This window comes from Pelodiscus sinensis, chromosome 21 (genome assembly GCF_049634645.1).
Source record: "Pelodiscus sinensis isolate JC-2024 chromosome 21, ASM4963464v1, whole genome shotgun sequence".
NCBI classification, from domain to species: domain Eukaryota; kingdom Metazoa; phylum Chordata; order Testudines; family Trionychidae; genus Pelodiscus; species Pelodiscus sinensis.
Genome location: NC_134731.1, coordinates 20070310 through 20098281, shown reverse-complemented (window position 1 = coordinate 20098281; position 27972 = coordinate 20070310). Strand labels below are relative to the sequence as shown.

The window sequence follows — 27972 nt, the reverse complement described above, 5'->3', positions numbered from 1 at the left end:
CAAGAGGGAGATCTTGGATTGCACTTCAATTCAGAAAGTGATCTCGTGCTTAATAAGGTTGGAGACCCCTGATCTAGAGCATCTGCGGCCCAAGCCTGCAACTCCTCTATCTAGGGCTTGTTCAGGATGGGGGTGGCTCTCAGTGACTTAGACCACTTGCCCAGTCAGCGCTTGGCAGCTGATGCAGCCCTGCTGGGGATTTCCTGTGAAAGAAAAACACCACATGGGCCAGGCTCAGCGAAAGCAACACGTCCCGTGTTTATTCACTCGAGTCACACGCGAAGCAGCAACTCGCGTTTCCCTGCCTTCCAATGGATCATTTCTGCTTCCTCAGAAGCTCCCTCAGCTGCTCGATCTGTGCGGTGACGCTGCTCTTGGACGTGCCCCCCGGAGTCGTGTACTGCTCCACGCTGTTGGCGTAGTCCCAAACCTGAGACACGTCTGTTCCAAACAGGGGGCTGGGGAAGCAAAGCGAGACAGTTTGTCACTGCGTCTGTCCCACGGACGGAACGGATTTAGCTTGGCAAGCCTGCTCCACCCGACTCCAAGAACTGCCTGGGTTAGGAAGCCCATTCCTGCTCCCACTGAGTCAAGGGCAAAATTCCCAGGGCCTCATCCTGCCTTGTCTGAGCAGTGAGTCGTCTCTGCATGGGCAGTGCAAGTTGGGTGTAAAATGCGACCGGATCGGGGCACAGTGCTCTGCACCTGCTCTGCAGTGATGCCAGGGACATCGCAGGGCAAAGGCTGTAGAAACCTTCCTTTCTTAGGCTACGTCTAGACTGCAAGCCTCTTTCGAAAAAGAGCGTCTAGACTGCAAGCAGAACTTTCGAAAAAGCAAGCTGCTTTTTCGAAAGAAAGCACCCAGGCAGTCTGGATGCTCTCTTTCAAAAAAGCCCTGTTTGCATTAAAGAACGCCTTTTTCCGAAAGAGCACTTTCGAAAAAAGGCATTCCTCGTGAAATGAGGTTTTCCGCCGTCGAAAGAAAAGCCGCATTTTCAATTTAATTTCGAAAGAACGCGGCTGTAGTCTAGACGCAGGGGAAGTTTTTTAGAAAAAAGGCTACTTTTTTCAAAAAAACCCTTGAGTCTGGACACAGCCTTAGAGCGCTCATGCGAGTCAGCACTGAAGCGCGTCTCAATCTGCAAATGCCTGACTCCTGAGGTTAGGGATGCTAAATGGGCTTATCGACTAGTCAATGGAATTTCTATCGATTAGTTGATGGGGGAGGGGAGACTGCAGAGCTGCAGTGGGATTAGCTCCCGGCCCTGGGAGCTAACCTCACTGCAGCTCTGCCTTTTAAAATGTATTATATTAAGAGCCTGGCAGCTCTTAATATATTTAAAAGGCTGAACACAGTGGGGGAAACCAGGCACAAGCCGGGAATCAGCTGATTCAGAGCTTACACCTGGTCTCCCGCTACGCCTCTGCCTCCCCTGCCCCCCACATGGAGATGGTGCTGGGGGGAAGCCAGCTCCCCCCAGCGCCAGCTCCTGCTCCCCCCCCCTTGCGGCCTCTGTCAGACAGCAAGGGGAGAGGGGAAGCAACGAGCTGAGTCACTAGTCGACTATCCGATAAGCATACCCCAGATGAGATCCTGCTAGGGCCTGATCAGATCTCAGCTGACTGCTGCAGGATTCGGATCAATTCCGCCTGTGCCAGCGAGAACCAGCTGCACAGCCACATGCAATCAATCAGTTACAGAAGCTGACTCAGGCCAGGCCTTTCTGAGGCTGGTATGAACAGCAACAGAGTTTGAGGAATAAAAATCATTTTTTAATTACTCCCTGGGAGAATGGACAGTCCGGGCCTTGTCCAGAGCTGCTGGACAGTCTGTTCCCATCTCCAGTTAAGCACACATCAACGTGGCCCTGCCTGGCTCCAGCTGAAAGGCAGCTCGGCATGGAGAACGGGGGTACCCCACTCTTCACACAGGCATTGTTCCAAGGCCCACTGGTCACAGGTAGACTTCAGTCGCACCAAGGTAATTCAGGCCCAGGCGAGAGGACGTGGCAGGAGTTGCGTGAGTGGAGAGGTGTTGGACCCTAGCAAGTGGCCTTTGGAAGCGACGTTGAGGGATACAAACCTGATACTCTTCATGTCCTCCACGCTGAGCTGATTAATGGAGACGCCCTTTGTCTCGGCTAGGTGGACAGCCTTCCCGGATGCTGCATGGGCTTGTCTGAATGGCATCTGCAGTTAGATGTATATACAATAAGTGAGCAAAAAAACTAAGGCTCGGGAACAAAGAGCGTGGAAACAGGTGACTGTCCGCCCTGACTGACAAGGTGATGGGACATTCCCAGTGGCATCAGAGGCTGGGTTTTCCGGGAAACATGCACATCCTGTAATGGAAGGCACCACTTTCTGCAAAAATGTCTGCCTGGCCTCAGTGCAGCAGTTATACAATTGGGGACACATTCAAAGGGGCTTTCAGTCCTGCTGGCTCTGGCCACAAACTGAGAACCTGCTGGGGCTAGAACGTGACAACTGGTTGCCTCCCAGGGCAGGGAAGGGAGAGGGGGAACCTCTCTCTGAAGCAGCCCGCTGCTGGCACAGAATAGAAAGCTTCACATTGTTCCTACTGTGCACTGATGTCAAGGGGCGTTGTCAAGAGGAGAATTGAGCCCAATCATCTTTGCTCTCTCAAGCCAAGCCACACCCCGACGAGTCACTGTGGCTTCAGAACCCTCTACCATACTTTATCCTCCATACTTACTCCCTTACGGACCAGGTAGAGGGCCAAGTCTGTAGCCAGCATGTCAGGGCTCAAGGCTTTCTCCATATTCTCCTTATGGATCTGCAGAAGGGAGGAACCGAAGTAGAAGTTAATGCAGAAGTGGGCAAGCATTTTTGATGGGGGGGAGAGCACTCCAAGGTCACGTTTCTGTGGAGGGGATGTGGAGTCTGGGCTTGAGGCTGGGCGCTGAAGGGGAGCTCAGGGGAGGGAACTGGGGTGCAGGAGAAGGTGTGGGGTCAGAGGGCGTTTGGGTGAAGGAGGGGGGTTCACAGTGCGTGAAGCTTCCCCAGCACAGAAAGGCAGTTGGAGTAGCCAGCCACTCTGAGCTCTGGGGCTGCTCCCCGCCTGTGGGTCCAGTGGGGTGGGCCGCAGGCTGGACTGAAAGGCTTGGCAGGCCGGATCTGACCCCTGGGCCGGATCTTGTCCACCCCGAATTAACAGCTACTACTGCAGCAATGAGCAACCTAGGCTAGTGAGTGGGCTGCAAGACTGTCATAGCCAAGCTGGTCTCAGGACGGGGTAGCTTTGCTCACCGCGCTGGTTCCCTAGAACATGCAGGGTGGGCCACGTGAACCGTAGCAGAACTTTGATGGTGAGCCATGCACGCCCTCTGCAGCCAATGGTGTGTGCAAGCAGCACTTCACGGGCCCTTGCTTTGTGTGTGTCACATTAGTGAGACCAGTGGGGGAAAAAGCTACATGGCCAGACACCAGCAGAATCTGGCAACGGTAAACAAAACGACTCACGAGCCACACAAACAACCCTGATGGGCGGCATGCAGCCTGTGGGCTGTACGTGACCCACTGCTGTACGAATGGGTCACTGCAGAGCTGGCACACAAGCCAGAAGGCCCCCCTGCAAAAGCAACCCCCCAGGTTTTGACATTTATTTATTCTCTGCCTTCGTTTTACTACAGCGGATGAGCCAGATACTGCATTCAAAACTGTTGGGAGGCCAGCTTCTGCTAGGAGCCTGCCCACCCCCACCCCACTGCAGGACGAGGGACCCTCCCCTCCACACAAATCCCCTGTTCATAAAGGTTTGAGTGTCAGGGTGTGTCTAGACTACAGGGGATTTTCGAAAAAAGTGGCCTTTCAAAATAACTTCCCCTGCGACTAGACTGCTGCCATGTTCTTTCAAAGTAAATCGAAAGAACGAGGCAGTTTTTTCAACCGTGGAAAACCTCGTTTTACGAGGAAGAACGCCTTTTTAAGTGCTCTTCGAAAAAAGGTGCTATGTAATGCAAACTGTGCTTTTTCAAAAGAGCATCCAGACTGCCTGGGGGCTCTTTCGAAAGAGCGGCTTGCTTTTTGAGAAGTACTGGTTGTAGTCTAGATGCTCTTTCGAAAGAGGCTTGCAGTATAGACAGCCTCAGTGAGGTACGTTTCAACGTGTGGGCCCGGTTCTGACCTCACCATTTATTAGTAAGACTATTCATAGAACCATGGAGCTGGAAGAGACCTCAGGAGGTCACCAAGTCCAGCCCCTGCCCAAGGCAGGGCCAATCCCAACTATTGACTTGGATGGCGTCACTCCTGATTTACACAGCGGTGTGCACGGGCAGAATCAGACTCAAAACGTTTAGGAGAAGAAAGTTTGGCTTTACCTGGAGAGTGGAAATGACTCCAGTTGCCACCTGCAGCACAGCACTCAGTGTGTCGATCACATCGAACACGGCCTCCTTGTCTTCCTAGTTAATGAAAACAAGCCTGTCAGCTTAGTGCAGTGCTCAAATGAGAGCGTGGCGGCAGCCGGGGGGTGGACCCAGTCTCCTGGTGAGTCTCCATGCACCAGTGGAGCAGCCACACTTGGAAGACCTGCAGCCCACTGAGCGTTGGGCATGGCCACAGCCTGTTTCCCTTCGCAGCCTAATGCCCAGCTGAGACGGACGTTCCAAGGGTCCCACTTCAGCCAGTCAAAAGGAACGCAGCAGGAGGCTGAGTCAGTGTTCATTGGCCCCGCCCCGTCAGAGGCTCAGGGCTCCCTGCATGGAGCTGGCTGACTGGGTGAGTCTGATCAGTCACCTGTGAAGCTGGGCTGAGTACACTGGAGAGCTCAGTCTCCAACCTTTACACACCCAAGATCACTTTTTAAATGTCAGAACAAGCCAAGATCTACCGCCCCATCCTTCCCCCAAGACCCCACGCCTTCCTTGAAGCCCCGCCCTCTCCATTCTCCCCCTCTACATCACTTGCTGTCCCCAGCCCTTATACACTTTACACTGCTGCTTTGGTTTCCCTGATTCTTCTGTCGGAAGAGGTTTTTCCAACATTTGGCCTGTCTAGACTGGACCAAATGTCAGAAAAACCCTTCATTCGGAAGCCCCCTTATTCCTCGTGGAAAGAGGAATACAGGGGTTACCGAAAGAGCACGTTTGCTTTTCCTCTAAAAAGAAGTGGGAGAACAAAACACGTCCCTGTGTGCGATATCTCTGGAATCCTGGAAAAACTCCTGCAGTCTAGCCGTACCCTCACTGGGTTGAGACCGGATGTGAGGGCTCTGAGGTGGGAATGAGGGATTTGGGTGTGGAAAGGGTGAGTGGTGTACACTCAGGGAGGACTTTTGGATGCAGAAGGAGATGGAGAAGGGGACGCTGGCTCGGGGAGGGGGCTCCAGGCTGGGGAGTGTTGGGGTCAGATGGAAGGTTGCTGAACTAAGCAAGCTGCAGGCTTGTAGATGTGAGGGTGCAGGAATTTGGGTTGAGGTATGTCAGGGGCTCAGGGCAGGGGGTTCCAGTGTAGGATAGGTTCAGATCGAGGGTTTGGGGTGGTGGTGCAGGAGTGTTATAATTCTGCAGCCAGATGGGGCTTTGTTGGCCAGGCTTCATTTTTAAATAAAATACTGTCAGGCACAAAATGTTTCTGCTTTGTCTTTATTTCTGAGAAGGGCAGGGAACCTGTTTTGTATCAGGGTCACTGACCCACAGAAAAGTCAGTTGGGGCCACAAGTGAGATGCAATAACTCCTCCAACCCCCACCCTCACTAATGTGGCCCCAACTGTGCTGGTGAGAGCAGGGGACATAGTACTGGGGAAGGGTGCTAGTGGGTGCTGGGGACAGGGTATTGCTGGGAGCAGGGACTCCCCCGGGGACAACTCCCCCCTGCAGAGGAGGGAAAGCCCTAGTGCCTCCTCTGGGGACTCCCCCTCTCCCCCCGCCCTGCACCACAGATCTGGGGGAGGGGAGCAGCCAGTGCACTTCCAGAACCCCCAGGAGTGGTGCGCAGCTGCAGGACTTCCTTCCACCCCGCAGGAAGCCGGCGCTACCTCCATTGTCGCTGGAGGTAGGCAGGGGGGCTTCTCGGGGGTAGGGGGAAATTGGAGGGGGGCCCCCAAACGTCTTATGATCGACTGGTTGGTAACCACAGCTGTAGATTATTTAATTCAGAAACTCTCTTAAGCGAACCTGTGTGCTACTGCCAGGTGCCAAACTGCCAGCCGAAGACAACAAAGGCCTGCGTAAAACAGAGCAGCAGCACAAGCTGTCTGCACGCTGCTCCCTGCCACAATCTGCAGAGGCCCTCTAGGGGCACAGAGGTAGCTCCTTCCCCGTACCCCCTCAGCTCTTGGCTGGAAGAACCCACCCTTGGTGCTGTTTGTGATGCAGAAACTTGCCCGGTAGCAACCAGATGACAACTTCCGACAACCCAGTTGTCAGAGGGTAGAGACCCTCCATCACGGTCACCTGGGGCCAGATTTGAACAAGTAGTTCAGGTAATAAAGCTTCTATGCCCTATTATCAGCCCTCCAAGCCATCTAGACCCTGGCCAAAGCCGCAACTGGTGTAAATGGGCAGAGCTGCTTTGAAATCAATATACCAGGTTGACAGCAGCGGAGCATCTAGCTCTCTAGCCTTCTCCTTCTCCATCATTAGGGTTGGAGTGATTCATATGCAAACTGCAGGATTTAAACCTCGTCTCTGAATTTGTCACCACTTTGCACCACACAGGTCATCACATGCAGCACGTAAGTGCTAATGGAGTCGGGGAGTGCGTGTTCTGCTTGGAATGAGACTTTACCTGCAAGTCCTTGTTGTAGGTGCTTGGAAGACCTTTGAGAATCATCATCATCCCAGTACACTGCGGAGAAGGTGCAGAGACTTGGGTTAAAACTAGAATAGCAATGAATGTTAACCCGTTCCCAATGGCAGAGCGTCAGAGCCTCTGGCCACATTTCTGTACATGAGCCGTTGGTCATTTAAAGTCTGATCTGGGGCCCACTGAAGTCAGAGGGAAAACTTTGTCAGCTTGTTCTTTAAGCTTAACCAACGCAAACACCTACTGGCAGACCAGCAACCCAAAGGAGATGGACACTCCCCTACATTTGCAGGATCTTGGTAAATGGTGGATGGAATGTACAGCAGAATTTTTGCTTCGAGTGGTGCTGTGTGGTTTGTAAGGATTTTCCTGCTGGTCCTCCATGGCACCCTGTTGGATCAATCTAATCACAACTAACACCACGTCATGTTGTGCACCTGGGGTACAGCCCTGAGTGTATTTCACCTTGTGATACCACCTTTCCTAGGGATTATATTCTGCTTTGTCTGGTAGTGTGTGTGGAGGGCTGGAAAATGTCACGACTAGCAACTCTGTGCACTTATGCAGCATCTGCCAACAGAGAAGATCAAAATACTGTGCTGCAGTGTGCGCACCATTCTCTCCAGGTGACCACTGATGAAAGATGCACAGGGGGAGCTGGGGCCAAATTGTTAAAGAAGCGCCCCATGCCCTGGCACTCTGTTCTACTGACCTGAGCGGGAGTTGTGGGTGTTCAGCATCTGAACGCTCAGGCCCAAGGCATCAGTCTCAGGTTTAACACACAAATCAAGCCACTCTTTGCGGCTGTAGCTTGACTGACTTGCCCAATGGCTTCAGCGGATTCAGGAAAACACCAGAGCGTTGGATGCACAGGTAGGATACATAGGGGCAGAATACAATGGGTGGGATTTAAACTTCTCTCCCAACTACAATGGCTGGGGCTAAAGACAATAGTAATGAGACCCCCCCACGTCTCCTCCCCGGCAGACTCACCCTTCCAAACACACGTCCAGCCTTGCTGCGGATCAGCTCCAGACTGTCTGGATTCTTCTTCTGGGGCATCAGGCTGCTCCCTGTGCTGAAAAAACAAAACACCAAGCACATTAAACAAGGGGCCCCTTTCTGTAGGCAGAGCGAGACGGGAGAGAATTCACAGGGACACGGCTGTGCAGCTGATCCTTGGCGAGGTCAGAGCCAGAGAAGCTAGCCTGCCCGTGGCGGCGGCAGGTGTCTCCGCACTGAGTGCGTGCGCTTTCCTCGAGGCACCCGGCTGGGAACCCCGGTCCCTAATGTGGCAAGCTGATTTTAGGAATTTTCTAGAACACTTTGAGAATAGGAAGCCCATTGCACGCAAGATTTGGCAAAGTAGGGCTACAGGATCCAGCCTTTACTGGGAGCAGAGTCTAAACACCTGTAATAGGCAAGTTAGCGAGCGCCTTATATCGCACACACTAATATTTGTTTGCCTGCCCCTATTTGTGGCAAGCTGATTTTAGGAAATTTCCAGAAAATTTCAAGGATAACCCATTGCATCTCCCTTCCCCCAATCAGCTCTGGCCTTTTAGAAGGGCCGCAGGGGGAGCCTGCCCTGCCACGGCTCCTCCCACTCACTTGTCCTTTGCAGCCCCCAGTCCTGAGCGCTGGGAAGTGCCACATGAGGGTGTTACAGGAAGCCAGGCCAGTCATAGGGAGATACCATGGCGGAGTCACTGGGAGGAATCCAGCACGGGCAGAGCCACAGTTGAAGGCACCTCCAGTTCCTTTACTTGGCTGCAGACACACAGGGCCACATGACTCCCTGCAGATGCCAGTGACCACAGGGGGGTTGCACCTGGGTGAATTTGATCCTCTATGCCCTGGAGCTGTGTGCTGCCTACTCTGCTCCGCTTTCCCCACAGGCTCTTCTCACTTCTGCAGCGCCGCTTGAGTGGTGCGAATCCTGATGAAGCCAGCACAGAATCAGAGCCGCTGCACGTTACAGGGCCTCTTGTGCAGCAGGAACAGGGTGACTAACTAAGATGCAAAATATTACACTTCCCGGATCCCGGGTCTCAGATCCCCCACAGCTGCTGCTTCTCCCCTCACTCAGTCAAAGGTGCCCAGCTGGCTCATGGGAAGAGGGCAGAGGTGCATGCAGATATGCTAACATGAATCTTGTCCACAGCTACCATGCAATGCTGCTCCTGAGCCAGTATCAAAGCTGCCCTGAGCCTGGCTCCATGTAAGTGGAAAGATCTTAGGTATCTCATTTAACAGCTATGTACACATACTGAAGGGTGCGGTCTTTCTTGTACCAGGATACAGAAACGAAATGTAGCTCTGTCAGTGAGAAATGAGACTGGTAACAGGAAAGCTGGAAGGGTTGCAACACAAATCTGTTTAAGAAAAGGCCCTTTTACTGGAACTCCCAGCATTGGAGGATTTCCCCTCCCAGCTACTCATTTATAGCCTGATTCCACAAGTGTTTACTCAGGCAAAATGCCCAGTGTGACTGAAGATTCAGCAAAGTAGGGCTATAGAGTTAGGCCTTTGCTGGGAGCAGAGTTTTAAAAATTGTGATGTGTACAGTTAGAGAGCCTCATATCCGGCACGCTGGTCGTCACGTGCCTGATCTCTCCGAAGCATGGAAGTCCCCTTTGCCAGGCTCATCTTCCAGGCAGGCTAACCGAGGCAGAGAGCCCGAGTGATTTGCCCAGTGGTACGGGCAAGGAGGCAGTAGAATCCACAACTCCTCTCCTAGCCAGCAATTCATTCCAAAACAGTCACACAAGTAACCCGGGCTCCCTGCGTCTCAGGCTAGGTCTAGACAAACATTTTTGCAGAAGAAGCTGCGCAAAGTGTGCTCTCCGGATGCTCCGTGGCCTTTTCCGCTTTTTTTCTTTTCCCCTCGGAAGAGGCTTTTCTGCCATTGGCCCTGTCTAGATGGGGCCAAATGGCGGAAAAGTCTCCTCTTTCGGAGGAGCCCTTATGCCTCATGAAACGGGGTACACAGGGCTCCCCAAAAGAGTGCATTTGCTCTTCCACTTTTTTCGTGGAAGAGCGAACACGTTCCTTGGATGCGGTGGTGTTTTTGCGGGACAGTCTAGACTTACCTAAAAGAAAAATCCTGTTAATGGACCATTCGTCCAGGTGCAGAAGCAAATTTTCTGTTATAACACAAGCTGCTCCTGGGCATTTGACAGGACTTTGCAAGCAAGAAGCTCCACATACAAGTACATTTTAACTGTCTCTTCACAGCTGACCCACAAGTCAATCCCAGTTGCAGAAAATTGGGTGCTGGAAGCATGTTCCCCACGGAGCTTCAAGGTGCCACATTCACGCTCCGGGGAGGTGGAGGGGTTTGGGAAGACAACATCTGAAGTATCTAATGACAAGTATATTCCTGCCATCCCACCAAGCTGGATAACCTGGGTGGGGATTATGCTCCAGGGTCATCTTTGTTCTACCCACCTACTCATGAAAGACCCCTCTGTCCTAGCCACCCGCTCTAGACCATCTCCTGTGCAGGGTGCGAGCTATGCTGATTTACAGCGGCTGAGTACTGGGCCCTACTGATGTTTGTGGATATTTTCTCTCCACGAGCCCCTATTACTTAAAAAGGCTTGAATACAATTCACATTAGCTCCATTTATTTCGAGTGTGGGAAATGGGGGGGGGGAGGGGGAGAAGAGACTGAGATTAATCCCTAGTAGAGAGTTACCTGTAGGCATCAGACAGCGTAACAAAGCTAAACTCCTTTGTACTGTAGATGATGAGATCCTCAGCCATCTTGCTTAGGTGGATCATTAACAAGGAGGCACAGAAGAGAAACTCCACTGTAGAGAAGGATGAGAGTCAAAAGCATAACACGATCTTATTTAGTCATAGAAATGTAGCCGTGTTAGTCTGGGGTAGCTGAAGCAAAATGCAGGACAATGTAGCACTTTAAAGACTAACAAGATGGTTTATTAGGTGATGAGCTTTCGTGGGCCAGACCCACTTCCTCAGATCAAATAGTGGAAGAAAATTGTCACAACCATATATACCAAAGGGTACAATTAAAAAAAATGAACACATATGAAAAGTAGTAACTTAGCTTCAGGAAAATTTAGGCAGTGAACAGCCATAGACATTAGAGATAAAATTCAAGTGTGACTTAGGAGCCTAAGATTTGTTAAAGTCAATGGGATTCAGGATCTTAAATCATTTAGGCAACACTGAAATTTTGCCTGAGGTCTATTAGATTTGTGGAAGCCCCATCACTTGGGTTGTTGCACAGAGTCCTGGTAGTCTCCAGTTAATGGCGACTCCGTAGCCTCAGCTCAGTGGTTCCCAAACTTTTCAGTATCATGCCCCCTTTTTGATACCACCTGCCTCCCTACCTCTTCTTTACCATCATCCAACGGCCAATTTTAACAAAAAAAAATTAGTAATTTAAAATTAAAAATAAACGTAGTATACAAAAAATTTAAAATTAAAAATAAGCACAAATAGTTTTTCTTGGTACAAAAAAATGTAATTTAACATAAGAAATAGCAGAAACAAAACAAATTTAATATGAAGAATGATGCTGCATTTTCTTCATGAGTTGGTCTGAAGTGAGGGATTTGGGTGTGGGAAGGGGTGAAAGGTGCAAGCTCTGGGAGGGAATTTGGGTGCAGGAGGTGGAGAAGGGACTGCTGGCTCAGGAAGGGGGCTCCGTGCTAGATGAGTGTTGGGGTTTGGGGTGCTGAGCAAGCCACAGGCTTGTGGATGTGGGGGTGCAGTTCAGGTTGGGGTGTAGGAGGGACTCAGGGCAGGGGAGTTGGGAGTATGATGGGCTCAGGACACAGATTTGCAGTGTGTGGATTGTGCAGTAGCGTTGTGGCAGAAGACTGCGGATGTGGGAGGCTCAGGACAGGGGGTTCCGGTGTATGATAGGCTTAGGGTTGGGGTGTGTGGGTAAGGAATGGTGTCCCTAGTTTGTTTGTCAGAGGGTGGAGATGGATGGCAGGAGAGAGATCGCTTGATCAGTACCTGTTCAGTTCACTCCCTCTGGGAAACCTGGCATTGGCCACTGTCGGCAGACAGGATACTGGGCTGGATGGACCTTTGGGCTGACCCAGTAGGGCCATTCTTATGTGTGTGGGGACGTTATGACGCTGCGGCCAGATGAGGCCTTGGCCCTAACTGGGAGCTTGTTGGCTAGGCTTCATTTTTAATTAAAATATGTCCAACACACACGTTTCAGCGTTGTCATTATTTATGGGAGGGGCGGGGAACCTGTTTTGGGTGAGAGATCACACACACACACACACACACACACCAGTCAGGAACCACACAAATGAGATGCAAAAAGAACCCCTCCAAGCCTCACTGATGCAGCCCCAACTGAGACTCCTCCCTCCCCGGCACCCCAGGCCCATAGACGGAGAGTAGGTAGGACTGAGGTTCAAGACCTCAGGCCAGATTAATTCTTCTGGGGTTCCAGGGTAAGTGGAATTTGTGGGCCCCTTTACACGGAGGTGGGGCCAAAAATGAGGCCAGTGTGCGTGACAGTGGATCCAGTGTGCCAGTGAGTGGGATAGGGATGGGGTGCAAAATCTGGGTAGAAAATAGGGTACAGGAGCAAGCTGGGGGTAGGTGTCTGGCCAGGAGGGAGGGGGCAGGAGCAGGGTGCTGGTGGGTGTCTGGGCAGGGTACTCATGAGGGTCTGGGCAGGGGGGCAGGGAGGCAGGTACTCGTGAGGGTCTGGGCGGGGGGGCAGGGTACTCATGGGGTTCTGGGTGGGGGTAGGGGACAGGGACAGCTCGGCTGGTACCTGGGGGTCCCACAGCTGCACACCAAGTCTGGGTCTCAGGAAGCATGTGTGCTGCTTTCCCCCTCCCCAAACAGCCAGCGCGTTTCCTGAAATGCCAGCTCTGTCATGTTGCGGGGAACTTCCTTTCCCCTGCTGCCTACCTGCTCAGAGAGTGAGCGGGGGGTGGGGGGTAGGAATCCCAGGACCACACCAGCTCCAACTGCTCAGACAGTGCCCGCTGCTGTGGGGAGCGGAGGAGCAGGGTGCACGCTGGGACTCCTGCCCACGCAGGCTGGCAGCAGGGGGAGGGAAGTCCCTGGCATCATGACAGAGCCAGCGTTTCAGGAAACGCGCTGGCTGTTTGGGGAGGGGGAAAGCAGCGCACGTGCTTCCTGAGACCTGGACCTGGCACAGAGCTGTGGGACGTCACCCCCCCCGCGCACGCACGCACGAAGCTGGCGCTACCTTCATTTTTGCAGGAGGTAGCCCCAGTGTGGGCTCGCTCTTAGGGTGAGGGGGAATGTTGGGAGGAGCTGAGTCGCCTCACCCCCCCCCCCTTGGAATGTCTTCACACCCTCCCAGGGGGGTGCACCCCCCAGTTTGGGAACCAATACATTTTAGCTCATGCCACTGAGAGCATCTTTACCACAAGGGGCTGAACTCCACACGAAGGGCAGTATTCCCAGCACAGCTAAATCAGCGGAACACTGCAGATGTACACGAGCTGGGAGTCTGGACCCACTAGTTCTGGATCAAACAGTACATGGGGTATTTGCGTGGAGCATTTATTGCCAGGTTCAGAGCTCAAATCTTCCCACCAGGAAGAGCTGGGGGAGGGAGAAAACACATCGGAACTCTCTGCCCCCCTAAAAGTTTGCTGGGAAGCGTCTCAGAGAAGCAGGTGACTGCTTGGCATTCAGGAAGAGGGGGAAAAAGAGCAAAACAGCTGCACCTACCCACAAAGTCTCGCTCACTAGTTGCATCCATGCTGTTCAGGCTGATGGAATCAAAGTCAAGTTCTGTGATTTAAACACACAAACGTAGGGTCAAAGCAGTGGCTACTATCTGAGCCCAGAGGCTTCAACAGACTTCAACATTAAGCACATGCCTAAGAGTGCTGATGAACCAGGGCCTTAATTATTAGCAACACACTTTCAAGAGAAGGGTAAATTGATCAGTTCTGTTGTGTTCATCTTGCAGGCTTGGAGCACCAAGAATTTGCAATCTCACTTCAGAGAGCCTTTAAATCCTTAGCTAAGGACTATGACCCTAAGCAAAGTTTGTTGCAGTTAATGGAGTCTTCCTACTGCCTGCAGCAAGCTTTGGACCAAGCCTTTCAGCAGCATCGTCACAGTCAGTCGTTTTCCAAACAGGCTACCAAAGCACAGCCGGTCCCCGAGTTACACAAGTTATGGACCAAACACTTGGCCGTAACTGGAAGTGTTCGTAACTCGGACCCCATTGAGTTACACGGTGGAAGCGCGGATCGCGTTCATAACTCAGGGACCACATTTCCGACTGCTTTGGTCATACGTGCGGATGGTCATAAGTCGGAAACTGACTGGATTGCAACACACCCAGACAGCCTTTAAAAGGGGGTTCCAGAGCACTCCAGTCCCCAGCAGAGTCAGCACCAGGGACTCAAGGCTCAGGATGTTCTGCCTCGTCTTTGTGGAAGGGTAATAAGTTCAACATGGAGTCTACAGCTCCGTGAGTGCATGTCTCAGCACACTGCTGCTGGCACCTCATCTTAGGCAGATGCAAAGATCAGTGTCCCCTGCCACAGGCTACTGAAGCTTATTGTCCAACTAGCAGGGCTTCTCTTGGGAGTGCTAGAGAAAGGAGGTCAAGGCAGGGAGCTAGCTGTCTGTCCCCTACGACAGTGGGAAAAGCAGAAAGCAAGAGGAACTCGGGTGGACAATGCTACAGAATAGAACAGAGAAGAAGGAGAAGTGGAAGGGAAAGAAACAGGAAGAAATTTCTACTCATACACCATAAATAACTCCCAAACCACCTAAACTCCTAACGCTGGTTCTCCTTTCCCCATAATGTGCATTAGAGAATTTGGCTGGTGACAGATTTGACCTCCTAATAGCTCATGAAAAGGTGCAGCACCTACGAAGATCAGCATTTTGCTCAAGAGATCTAGTCCAGTGTTTCTCAACCTCCCTTTATAAAATACCCCTTAAAAAAATTAAGTACCCCCAGATCCCCCTGCTCTAACCCCATGCACCCACCCCTCCCCCAGAGCCAGGCTCCAGACCTATAGTAACCCGGTCTTCGAAGTGCCTGCTCTCGTCACCCAGCCCTGCCTTGGCAGCTTGTCTGCAGGGAGCAAGTGGCCTGCCAGTGCTGGGCTCGCTGCATGGGGCTGTGTGTTGCCGCCTCAGCCCAGTGACCCCTAGCATGGCGCCCAAGGCTGCATCTAGACTGGCATGATTTTCCGGAAATGCTTTTAATGGAAAAGTTTTCCGTTAAAAGCATTTTCGGAACAGAGCATCTAGATTTTGCAGAAAAGCGTCCGTCCCAATCTAGATGCGCTTTTCCGCAAAAAAGCCCCGATCGCCATTTTCGCGATCGGGGCTTTTTTGCGGAAAACAAATCTGAGCTGTCTACACTGGCCCTTTCGCGCAAAAGCTTTGCGCAAAGGGGACTTTTGCCTGAACGGGAACAGCATAGTATTTCCGCAAGAAGCACTGATTTCTTACAATAGGAAGTCAGTGCTTTTGCAGAAATTCAAGCAGCCAGTGTAGACAGCTGGCAAGTTTTTCCGGAAAAGCGGCTGATTTTCTGGAAAAACTGGCCAGTCTAGACACAGCCCATGGGTACAGGTACCACTGGTTGAGAAACACTGATCTAGTCTATGATGCAGCTGTCACCCACCCTCCCTCACACCCTACCCGGCCTCTCCCTTACTTGGTTCCATGACTGGAAAGGCAATTTACCTTTACGCAGAAACTCTCGATCGATACCCAGTGGGTTCCCAGCTATTGCACCGCTGCAAGGCACAAAGACACATCATGCATGACACACTGCATTGATGCTGACTAACCTGCATCACTGTTCTCAATACAAAGCGGAGAAGTGGGTCGTAAGACTTCATTTCCACATGGTGAGCTACCTGGCTGCTTTTAATGCCCATCACATACTGTATATTGGTAGCTGTGGTATGTTTTGTTAACTCCTGGCCAAAGTAAACCAACAGCTTCTTATCGAATAAGGCGGGGGTTGCATTTTGAAGCACTTAGTGCAGGATCCAAGTGAAGAGTTTGTGGATACTGGCAAGCTCTTCCCCAAACCCAAACATGCCACGTCTCAAATAAGCGCCTCCCAGGGCAGCTGGGCTGATGGTAAAACATGACACGTGAGGCGCACTGGCAGTCTGAGTGCAATCAGCTCCCACCCCCCCCAGGTAGGTTAACATCAATGGGTACCACTGACAGAGCCGTAGATGACGCAGAGCAAGAGGTAGGATAGTCAGAAGGAAGATACCAAGTGTGTGTGGGGGGGAGGAGGAATATATTTGTTGCACAAGAAGGTTAACATTTGTTATCTGTGCTGTTCACAACTGAAAGCCCAGCCTCCTTCTCCATCCACAAATACAGCTCCCACAGGGTTCAATGAGTGCAAGGACCTCGCCCCCACTCGCGTATTCTATAGAAAAGACACAGGAGTGTCCCCCCCGCCCCCCGCAACCAAACAGCTGAAGGCTTCACCTTCCCAGTGGCAAAACATTGATCCTTCTCTTCACTTCTCCCAGGCGCTCGGAGTCTCGGGCGAAGGCGACTGCGTGGCTGGGGGAGGAAGGGGCGGACACAGATGATGAATTAAGCAGGTTTCACATTTTTGCTCTCAAAACGGATTGGAGCGGTTTCAAGAAGTGCCAGGTTGTCAGCCCTGGAGACCAGAGCCCTATCTAGCCACAGAGCCCAGGGTACCAGGGACATGGAGAGCACGAGGCCCAGACACATGGCGAGGGCTGTGTCAGTGAAGAGATGGACAGCCAGCAGCAGCGCCAGCTTCCCCATGCTGCCCCGGTGGTCCCCCGGGAGCGAGCCATCACTCCAGACTACGGGGACTCCTCTGCCCGAAATAAGGCCCGTTTCTATGGCCCCTCAATCATCTGCTCTTCTGCTGAACGTACTCGAAGCAGACTGGGATCAGAACCCCGGGGAACTAAGAGCCAAGAGGGGCTGTTAGAGCTGGTTCTACAGTCAGCCGCCAACAGGGGAGAGGGCAACTGTCCTGGGGCCTGGCATTCAAACTGGCCCAGGACTCCCAGCTGCTACTGCAGAAGTTGCAGCAGCCAGAGCCAGGGGCCCTTTAAATTGCAGCCAGAGCCCTGGGTGGTGTGCTCCAGCTGGTGCTAAGGGCTGGCTGCAGTCCGGATGGTGCTGAGAGTGGGCTACCCCAGCCCTGCCCCACCCCGCCCCTTCTGCAACCGTGGAGATGTCCCCCCCCTTTGCCCAGGGGCTCAGCGGGTCTGTCAGCCCCCTGCCTACAGTCCTTAGCAGCAGCAGAGCCTATGAGCTGCTTTGAAGTTTTGTTCCTGAGCTTGACTTCACAGTGTTTGTGCAGGAGAGCTTCTGATTTCTCACCGTCAGCCCGAGGCTGCTCTCTGAAGCCTGAGGAGGAGGGTTAAGGAGGTGATGAATCCAGGCCTTAATTATTAGCAATAGACGTGAATGGCAGCTGATCAGGAGCATTAACTCAACATCAGACTCCTAGTCACCTGGAGCTGGGCTTGCTGCCCACCCCAACTCAGACACCTTGCTACGCAGCAGCTTTCTAGGGTAGCTCTGAGACCTCTGCAACATCACCACGTGCCAATGTGGTATCATGACCTGGCTGCACAGCTCAGTCTCAAGGACCTGGTCCCCAAGGACAAACGCTCACAGCAGATCCTAAGCAGAACAGTTACCTGAGTAAAAAGTGGCTCCACCTGATTGGCTGCGCTCTTTGCAGGTGAGTATAGCCAGGAAAGATCACATCAGTTTCTCTGCAGGAAGAGGCAAGAGAGGAGCTAGAAAAGGGGGACAGCGGATACGCAGCTCAAAGGAGTCCAGCCAATCAAACCCAGCAACCTGCAAATTATGAGCTGGAGGCTTACAACACATCAGGGGGCACTGAACACAGACTGTTCTATATTGTAGAGATGGTGTCTGTCTAGACCAAGTTCAGTAGGCAGCTTTCTCTTGACATAACTTAAAGCAAGAGGAGGGTTTGGTCGTGCCAGGACAATGGGCTGTGCCTGGAATGGGATTGCTTCTCATGAAACCAACACAGAAAAGAGGCAGAATCACCAGGCAGGTGACAGGGGCTGGCTGGGGACATGACCCGTCTGCACCTGCCGCAGCCCTGAGCTTCCCATCTGTAGGGAGGGCGGGGGTAGGAGGTAAAGCTGCCTCCCCCGATTAATATGGGGACATTGCTGGCTGCTCCCCTTAGCCTGGGAGCCAGGTGAACGTGCAGTTTGCTGCATCCCTCACTCTGACTGGGGAGTGCAGGGGCAGATGAACCTGGACCTGCCCCATCTGGAGGACATGCACCCTTCCCCCAGCTGTGTCCATTGGAGCTGCAGCGGCCATGGAGATGCGCCTCTGACCTGGCCCCCACTCCAGGTTTCCCCAAAAAAACAAAAATTAAATTGAGCTAAGGATCGAGCAACACTGAGTAAATCTTCTAGTAATAGAGTAATGAAAAGATGTGGTAGCTCAGACAGAAGCTATTGGCTTGATGCAGAAAGTTCTCTGACCTCTCTCTACAGGAGTCAGACTGGATACTCCCAAGGGTCCCTTCTGGCCTTAAATCTATCAACCAAGTGCCAGAACCAGAATTAGAACTCAGGAATTCCCAGTCCACCAGGCTTTGCAAGCTGTTTAGTTACATTACTGGTTCAGGATAGTGCCAGCTCTTTGTTGTATACTAGTTATTCATCATCCTACCTGTTAGCTGTGAAGAGAACCGTGACATTAAAGTAATGAAGATTAGTCAGTCTATAACAAATTATTTGGATCGCTGTAGTGTTGTCAGTAGCTAAAGTCATTACAGTTTTTAATAGTTACACTCTGGAAAAGTTGAGATGTCTCAGCTGCCTCTATTTAATTTTGCTTTATTGAAATGAAGTTTTAGCTTCTAACACGATTTGTTGCCAGGATACATCTGGGCTAAAAGGAAGTCTCTATGCAGCAGGCCAGCTGTTCAGAGAGAAAGAAGGAGCCAATTCTATGACCCTGGTCATCAGCCACAGCTGCACATGCTTTGCCAGCCTGCACACGGAGTCGGCCAGAAGGAATGGCACTGCTCTCAGTGGAGTTGTGCCGATTGATGCTAATGGAGGTTCTCGCCCAGAGTTTAAGATCACAGCACCAAAGCACAGAGCTTTTCATGTCATAGCATGAGCTTGCAAAAATAAGGACTTACGCAGCAGCCCGGTCCACAAGAGTCTTGATAAATTGCAAGAGGTGAGCAGACAGGACAGAGCAGGAATTTCGCATGTAGAGTCTCAAGTCAGTCACAACCTGCAAGAGATCTCCAGCCAGTCAAGATGGTGCATGATGTACATGCTGGGCAAACCCCACTCAGCAGGTCACTACGTTTGTGAGTGTGGGGAACTGGGTAACAGTCAATTCCCCCACTTTCAACAGGAAAAACAACTTCGCCGTGCCTTATGGATGCCATTCAAACAGCTCACAGCTTTCAACCTAATTGGTTATTAAATGGGAGTTTCACTATTTGAATTTGCTCCTCAGGGGCCAGATCCAAAGCCAATGGGAGACTTCACATTAAAATCAATGGGCTTTGGTTCCCACAGAGGGTCTGCTTCCACAAGCTGCTATGAACCTGGAACTCCCATTGATGTTAGGAGCAGGTCCCAGCCACTGGAGAAGACAAACATGAAATTACATCAGCTAATACAAGCATGAAGGGACTCTAAATACAACATTAAGCAGCCCAAATATTAGAGGTATGGTCCATCCATCTGTCAGAAGCCAAAAACACCAGATAACCTGGGCCCTTCGTAGGCATATGCAAAATATGTGGCTGCATATGGCACCTGGGGGGAAAAAGAAAGGACCACCACATTTTCAGGTGCCCCAACGCAGATGCGTGTGCTTGTGTGCCCAAGTACGGCCCTACCACCTCAGCTGCCTGTTCCTCTCTGCTCCCCCATCCTCTGGCTGTTCTCTCCTGCTAGCAGCAGCAGGGATGCCTTCTCCCTGCCCCTCTCTCCCAATGCGGTCCTCTCAGCCAGCTGCTAGCAAGGGCTCCGCTCCGGCCTCACGGAAGCCCCTGGCCCCATGTGAATGCCTGCTGTACAGGGCAGAAGGAGAGGGAGTCTGGAAGGGAAGTCACAGGCTCCTGGCAGAAGCCATGCAAAGGGGGCGAGGGAGAGAGAGAAGATGGGAGAGAACCCTCGAACCCCAGGATGATCACCAAGCTAGTGGCTGCAGAAGACAGCAGCAGAACTAGTCAGTCTGGTCTATCTGGTTCTCCTACAGCTCAAGTGGCAAGGAGTGAGCCCAAAGGCCCTCACGTTGATGCAGGGACAATGTTCAGTACAGGAGAAAGCCATGTAGCCTGCCATGGAACTGCTGCAACTTGTTTGGAAGAGTCTTGAAGCACCTTTTGCACAGGCCTCCTATTGAGTTCAAAAGGCACTCTGTGCAAGGATACGGCTTCAGCGTCTTTACCAAAAGCAACGGGGTCCCATTTATGCTCATGCCCAATACCGCTGCTCAATAACTGCGCTCATTCCATCCCTCCAGCACCCACGGGCATTAGATGAACGGGCACTGTAGTGACTAAGGGTTGTCCATTAAGAAAAGGGAAAGGAGGCAAAAGGAAATCTGAAATAAGGAAAAGCAAGAGGCAGTTCTCCCATACCTGATCATTCCGGCTTCGTCCTGTGTGCAACTTCCCAGCTACCTCCCCAATCAGCTCCTGAGGGCAATAGCAGATTTTTCCATCCATGTTAGCTGTATTGTAAGTGTAGGGATTGCATAGAAAGCAGACCTCATCCATGCCTAAAAGCCAACGCCTGGATTCACAAACCCTGACACAAGTGCTTAACTTTATGCAAGCAAATAGCACACTGAATCCACGCAGCTCATGGCAGGGACAGTTATTTTGTGATGTCCACTGTGGACTATGTACTACTGCAATACAAATAATCCCCACTGTGGTCTTTAGGTGCCCCCCCGAATATACATGTTAATCACGTGGTTAACATAAGCAAGTGTAAATACAATCAGGCCCCCAGCCTGCTTTGGGTCAGGTATGGCCAAGTCTCCTAACATTCTGGGACAGCCTCCTCTCAGAATACAAAATAAGATGGAAAATATATTGTGTGAATAGGAGTTTTGTGTCTGCAACATGTTTTTAATTCTCTCAATAGGGATATAGCCTAAACAGGAAAAACATAGAACAAAGTATTTAGGGAGAGAAGACTTTTGTTTTACTATTGCCAGACTGATCAGAGACATGACCTGGAATTTATGAGGATTATAGAGGAACATCACCTTTAGCCTGCGTTCGTTGGCAGTGTGGATATCCTCATCGCTTTTGTTCACCACAAAGGCGCCCCTGGACCATTCCTCGGAAATCTACATTAGCAATAAGATACCAGGCAGGGGTTAACGGTGTTTCTTTCCTGCACAGGGATGGCAGGGGCTGGATTCATTCAGGTTGGTAAAATATTTTGCAATCCCTGGATCTCGTTGTTGGGGACTCATCCTGATCTCAAGCAGGTGAGATCAAATAAGTTGTCTGAAGTCACTGGAGTTACACACACTTGCACAGGGATTCAGAGTCAGGAACTAAAAAGGGCCACGCACTATCATCAGGCTCTGGCTGTCCGATCAGAAACTGTTCGGAGCAAGAAGCAGCCTAAGCACAATAGATGCATCAACACAGCAAAGTTATTTCGGAATAACGGCCGTTAATCCAAAAAAACTATGCAAGCATCTACACAGCAAGAGCGTTATTTCAAAATAATTTCAAAATAGCTGACAGCTTAATCCAACTTCTGTTAACCTCATTCTATGAAGAGTAATGCCTATTCCGGAATAACTATTTTGAAATAAGACGTGTGTAGATGCTCCGCTTCTGCTATTTTGAAATAGCGCCTCACCAGGGCCCTTCTAAGTTATTCCTCCCCAGTGCCTCCTGGGGCTCTATATCAAAATAGCATGTCGACATTAGGGAAGCTGCCTTGGACTAATTTTGAGGTTTCTCTACTGTGTAGATGTACTATTTTGAAATAAGCTATTTCAGAATAACTATTCTGGAATAGCTTATTCCGAAATAACTTTGCTGTGTAGACACACCCAATGTGAATCAGAAGGCAGACAATTGAATGGGCAGGAGAGAGAAGCCAAGGGTCAATGTAGATGCTGGACTTCCAACTTTATCATTACAGATGTGGTTCAAGACGCTGTCCCGATCCAGGAAAGCACATAATGTGTGCCCTTTCAACAATGGGACTTAAAAGGTTAAAAGTTTTCTTGAAGCAGGACTAAGGGAGAGCACAGTGCAGACTACTTGAGAAGGGTAGGGCCACCAGCTACAGGTCGTCAGCGACCTTATAGAAGTGAGATGCCAAGAATTAACTCTCCTGCCATGGGCCCTGCTGCTATCCTGGGAAGGAAGGGGCTCTCTCCACTGTACCTCCCATGGACCACCTTGGCAATGCACAACTTTCTGCGGACTATCAGTTGCTAATGGAAACTCCGTTAATTACACAATTACGCCTGAGCCATTTTGCTGGTGCTGCAGCTGGAGAGAACAGATTAATTTAAATTATTAAAACAGATTACCCGTTTTAATTTTCTCATGTTGAAGTTTAATTAAACTTCATTTTAAATAAAGTAAAATATGTCCAACACAGAAGATTTAAATGTTTTCTTTATTTATGGCAGAGGTGGGGAACCTTTGTTGGGCTGGGGGGGAGGGGAAGGGGGTTGTTGACCCACAGAAAAATCAGTTGGGGACCACACAAGTGAGAAGCAAAATAACTCCAAAACCCCCCAACCCTCACTGATGTGGCCCCCAACTGAGACACCTCGCTCCTCTGTGCTCCAGCCCCTACAGGATGAGGGGAAGGGACAGAAAGGACTGAGGTTCAGGGCTTCCCATAGGCCAGATTTATTTTTCTGGGGTTCCAGAGTTACTGGATTTTTATGGTGATAGAAATGTGATATGGTGATAAATGGATTTTTATGGACCCCCTTAGGCTCTGAGGCGGGAACAAAAATGAGGGTCTCAATGTGTGGGAGAGGGCTGCCAGCGCGTGGGATAGGGATGCAGGATCTGGGTGGGAGGTGGGGTGCAGGGTCTGGAAGGGCGTTTGGCAGCAGGAGAGGGGGTGGGGTGGGGGTATGAGAGGGAGTTTGGGATGGGAGGGGGTTGGGGGAGTAACACAGAAGTGAGAGGGTGAGAACGCAGCCCATTAGCTAGTTGGGGAGGGAGGCAAAGAAGTGGGGAGCAAAGGAAAGTGAAGCTTCTGCAAAGTAAAACTGCATCCCCCCCACATCTTCCCTCTGCTCCAGCCTCACTCCCCTCAGCCCCATGAGCCCGCCAGCCTGATCGCCTGCACACTCCCAGCCTCACTTCCCGCCCCCCCAGCAGGATGCTCCAGCTGTGCAGCTGAAGCTGGAGCCACAGCATGAGCTCCCCGCTGACCAGGGGAGAGACAGGACTCAGCTCCTGCCTTACAAGCCACAGGAAATTGGCTCGCGTGCCGCTTTAGCGTGCCAGGGGTTGCCCGCCCCTGAGTTAAAGCTTCAAGTCAGAATGGGTACCCGTGGCAATGACTAAGAGCCTCTGGCCACCCCTGGTGCTCAAGCAAATACATACCTTTTCTAAACCACTCAGGATCTTCTCCAGGTCCCCTTTGGTTAGAATCCCAGACTTCTCCAAAGCCTTGGCATAAGCCATGCTCCCTCGGATGTCAACTTCCGACAACCGCTGGTCATAAGCCATGGAAGAGTTGAGAGTCTCCATGATGGGATCGGTGCCACCTACAAATCTTCCTCCCCAAAGTTTATCCCCCTAGGGAAAAGGAAGTTTTAAAAATGCAGCATAAAAGGTCATGCTGATACGTAACTTGAAAGAACCTGCAAAGAAACACTCTTTGGGAGGAGTATGAATTCGGTGTAGCTAAGCAGAGGCTGGGACAGTGTCCCTGCATCTACCAGAAGGAACAAATTGAGAGCTAGTGTAAGCGGATGCAACCCTGTCCGTCAATTTGGCCTCCTAGACTAAATTCCATTGATGTGAACAGGCCAAATTTGGCAACAATCTCTAAGGTGCTCTAACGGCATTTGCACTGCTGCAAACTGCAGAGAGGAGCCAGGACAAAAGGGACCAAGGAGGCCCTGCTTTATAAACTGAAACCCTTCTGTCAGCAGCTTCTCCCATTACACCTCTCCCCTAGCCCTTAGCATGAGTCAGTCTCCCATATGCACGCTTACCATACCAGTTCGTAATAAAAAACCTAGACTACAGATCGGCTACTGGTGTGCCAAGGCCACCGCCTCTCATGCTGCCCATTGCTGCCTTGTGTCCCACTCATCCAGCTGTCGGTAGCAACCTGCTATCTCCTGTCTTGTGTTCAGATTGTAAACTCCTCAGGAAAGGGGCTATCTTTTTCTGTGTTGACATGCAGCACAGTGGGGCCCTAAGCGCGACCACAATGGAAATAATTATACAACGCTTCTGAATTTAATTGAATGGGAATTACCAGAACTCATCTCAGAAGAGAACGTGGCCCAGGCTCAGATAGCAAGCGGTGCATCCGCTCGGTCATCAGAATAGCGTAGGTCAGAAAAAGACAGGTGTAATACTCAAAGCACCAGGGCTCTCGCTTGCCATTCTAAAGAGGAGCAGTCTATTTTTATCATTAGTGTCTAGTCACTGAGCATCACTGCAGGATCGTGGGCTAACCCACTGTACTTCGCCCCCAATGCAGGTGTGGCAATTTTATGTCCTAATTTTTCAAAACAAGTACAAGGGCATGTGACACAACCTCTCTTTGAAAGCAGTAGAAAGTCACTGAGCTACTGACATCCTTTTAGAGCAAAATAATTGGTCAGTGAAACCCATAGCAAAGATTAGCACTTTTTCCACTGTATTCAACAAAGAATGATACATGTGATAAAGAATATAAAGCAGATGGTTTTTTTTTTAAAATTGACAGAGAGGGAGCTATGGGCAAATAAAAGCTACCTCTATTACAAATACTTCTGAAATTATGAAGTATTTTAATTCATATTGTGCTAGAGTTGCTCTTCTCTTAAACTGGTGTGATTCAGGAATAATGTCATTTACTTCAGTGGATTAGCACCAGGGTAAAAACAGTGCAAGATGGAGAAGAATCAAGCCTGCTCTGTTTTAAGTTTTAGGGACAGATTTTGGTCTGTTAAACACAATTATTCTGGATTTACAGGTGAGTCAAATGGGTCAAAATTTACCCTGGTGTAAATCCATTGCATTAATAAATTTAACATTGGAGCATGGCATTACACTAGTCTTTCTGGGCACCCTTCTGAAGTGAACTTCAGTTCACTCAAATGAATGAACCCGTGTGTGACCTATTTCACCATGCATTTGCACAAACAGCATTGCTTCATCAGCAAATAGCAACATATCATTTGATCCCATGAAACGCATTCCTGAAATCCTTACATAGGCAAAACTCCCACTGACGTCAAAGAGGGGGTCTGGTCTGCTGCTTGCGTAAAAACTCCATGGTGTGTCCTAACAATTAAAAAAATAATTTTCCAAAGCAGCTATTCGCACTCAAGAGGAGTGATTCGGAAGCATTTATACGAAGTGCCTGTAGTAGAGTTTATGGTGTTAAATTGATACTTTTGCCCATCTAATTTATTTCTCATACCCCTTTTGCTTCCTTTCAAGCATCACAGCCATCTTCTCTGGCAGCAGACTGGATGGGGTCCCAGTTTCAAGTTAATCAGTGCCATTATTTTATCAGCTAGTGGGGTCATTATTGAGCAAGTCTTTCCCCAAGGACTGTCTCCACATATCTACCAATCCCTGATGCACAAACATTGTGCAGTCCCTATGGAGGCAAAACACCCAGTAAAGTCCCAGGGAGTTTTGCCTTGTAAGGATGATAGAAATAGGGCCTATAGTTGGAGATTTTTAAAACATTATTTTCATACAATCATTTTTAATTCTAAATTTTGTCAGCCAAATTCTGCACCACTTCAGCTTCACTACCACCCAGATCAGGGCTACTCAACTTTGGAAGCCCTGGGGGCCACAATGATAGTCACAGCATATGACAAGGGCAAGGCCGCAGCTTAAGTCTGGTTGCATATACAGGCAGTCCCCGGGTTACGTACAAGATAGGGACTGTAGGTTTGTTCTTAAGTTGAATCTGTATGTAAGTCGGAACTGGTACATATTGTAGGGGAAACTCTAGCCAAACATTTCTCCAGAGCTCAGTTTTATTCTCCCACACCTCACTTCCCTCAGTCCTTTATTCTCAAGCTGAGGTGTCTGCTGAGAAAAGCCGCTCCGCGTCTCCCTGGTCTGCTGGGGGGATGCAGCTAGTGCGGGGTTGCCTTACCCTGTTTGTAAGTAGGGATCCGATGTAAGTCGGATCCATGTAACCCGGGGACTGCCTGTACATGCAAATAGTTTTTCACACAATGCCCTGGTGCTCCAGACACCACCTCCCTGGGGGCTAGAAACTTCAACACCTTGTACCCATCTGTTCCAGCTAGCCCGTCCACTTGCATCTTTCAATGCTCACTCTGCCTAGGAGACACCTTGCCGTTGTGGACTGTGTCTCAGTGGAGACCAAGTTCAAAGGATCCCACCCTCAAGCCGCATGTTGAGCCCTGCATAAAGCCAAACCGCATCCCAGGCCACAAAAACAGGCTGTGGGCCGTATGAGGCCCACATCTTGACCTAGATTTTGCCATCACACTGCTTTCTGCTCCTGGCTCAAACGAATGGCATTTTGTCCATCAAACCAAGACAATTACACAACCTGATCTTAGAAAACCTTTGGAGTAGACACAATTTTTCCTCATTAAATTTTGTACTAAGGACAAGTGAAGGGGAATGATATCTACATGTTTTGTTTCAAGTTCTAGTTATATATATTCAGCCATAAAACAAGACAATTGGGCTGCGTCCAGATTGGCATGATTTTCCGGAAATGCTTTTAATGGAAAAGTTTTCTGTTAAAAGCATTTTTGGAACAGAGTGTCTAGATTGGCACGGACGCTTTTCCGCAAAAGCACTTTTTGCGGAAAAGCGTCCATGCCAATCTAGACGCACTTTTCCGCAAAAAAAGCCCTGATCGCCATTTTTGCGATCAGGGCTTTTTTGCGGAAAACGAATCTGAGCTGTCTACAGTGGCCCTTTTGCGCAAAAGCTTTGCGCAAAAGGAACTTTTGCCTGAACGGGAGCAGAATAGTATTTCCGCAAGAAGCACTGATTTCTTACAGTAGGAAGTCAGTGCTTTTGCAGAAATTCAAGCGGCCAGTGTAGACAGCTGGCAAGTTTTTCCGGAAAAACTGGCCAGTCTAGACACAGCCTTGAAGTAACCAAATCCCTATTGCAAGCAATTTAAAAAAAAGTCTAGCTATGAATGTGCAAACAGTTTTCCTCATCTATCTTTTAAAGAGCACAGAATTTCATAATAGATTTTATACGGGCTTCTCCCCTAGTCAAAATTCACTGTCTTACCCCTTTCTTACATTGGGCCAAGGATGGAAGAAGCAAGTCTAGCACATTCTGACAGGTAGGGCTGCTTTTCAGATCAGGATAGCAATTACGCACAATGGCAGATAAGGCCAAGAAGCCCTTGTGGGCAATTTTTGAACGTGGAAAGCACTTGCCGCTGCGGGAGCCGGTGTGATTTGCTAACAGAGACATGCCTGGACGGGGCAGCAGGTGCCCAGAGGGGCATCTTGGGCAAGCGACTCTACCAGCGGGTGCCCAAAGAGCCATACCCAGGAGGGCAGCGCCCACCTCCCTACAGGAGTCTTGCTATGGGAAGAAACCCCCCCCCACCCCACTACATGGAGGGCTGCAAGGTTTTTGACTCCAGCTCCCTCCAGCTGGATGTTTCTGCCTGGGGAGGGTCCGCCCTGGTCTCTGCGGGGGACGCCACAGTGCGGGCTGCTCACCTCGGATGCCATGTCGGACGGGCTCTCGGCACCTCAGCGGCGCGCGCCCCCTGCAAGACAGAAAGAGGCGGGTTGGGCCCCTCGGGGGAACACCCCGCGCTGCTGGGGGGCCCCGCACAGCGCGCGAGGCAGCTGCAGCCCCAGGGCGCGGCGCGCGCTCTGCACCGGGCGAGCCCCGCGCTGCTCACCTGCCTGGCCGCTCGCCCCCGCTCCGCTCGCCCCGGCTGCTTTTCACGCCGCCGGCCGCTCCACGCCTCCCCTGGGCGGGGCTGAAC

The 27972-nt window shown here is 50.7% G+C and overlaps 1 protein-coding gene across 1 annotated transcript; it reads right to left on the bottom strand.

The window, feature by feature from the left end:
- Positions 1-234: 234 nt before the first annotated feature.
- ASL (argininosuccinate lyase) lies at positions 235-27972 on the bottom strand. Its single transcript, XM_075905095.1, has 17 exons — positions 27886-27972; positions 27698-27747; positions 23388-23582; positions 21053-21136; positions 20418-20474; positions 18954-19051; positions 17452-17529; positions 16247-16324; positions 15476-15528; positions 13487-13549; positions 10473-10587; positions 7766-7850; positions 6755-6814; positions 4344-4427; positions 2717-2797; positions 2084-2190; positions 235-458 (listed from the first exon to the last, which is right to left on the bottom strand). The coding sequence occupies exons 2-17, from the start codon at positions 27707-27709 to the stop codon at positions 317-319; spliced, it is 1392 nt and encodes a 463-aa protein (XP_075761210.1). The 5' UTR covers positions 27710-27747; positions 27886-27972; the 3' UTR covers positions 235-316.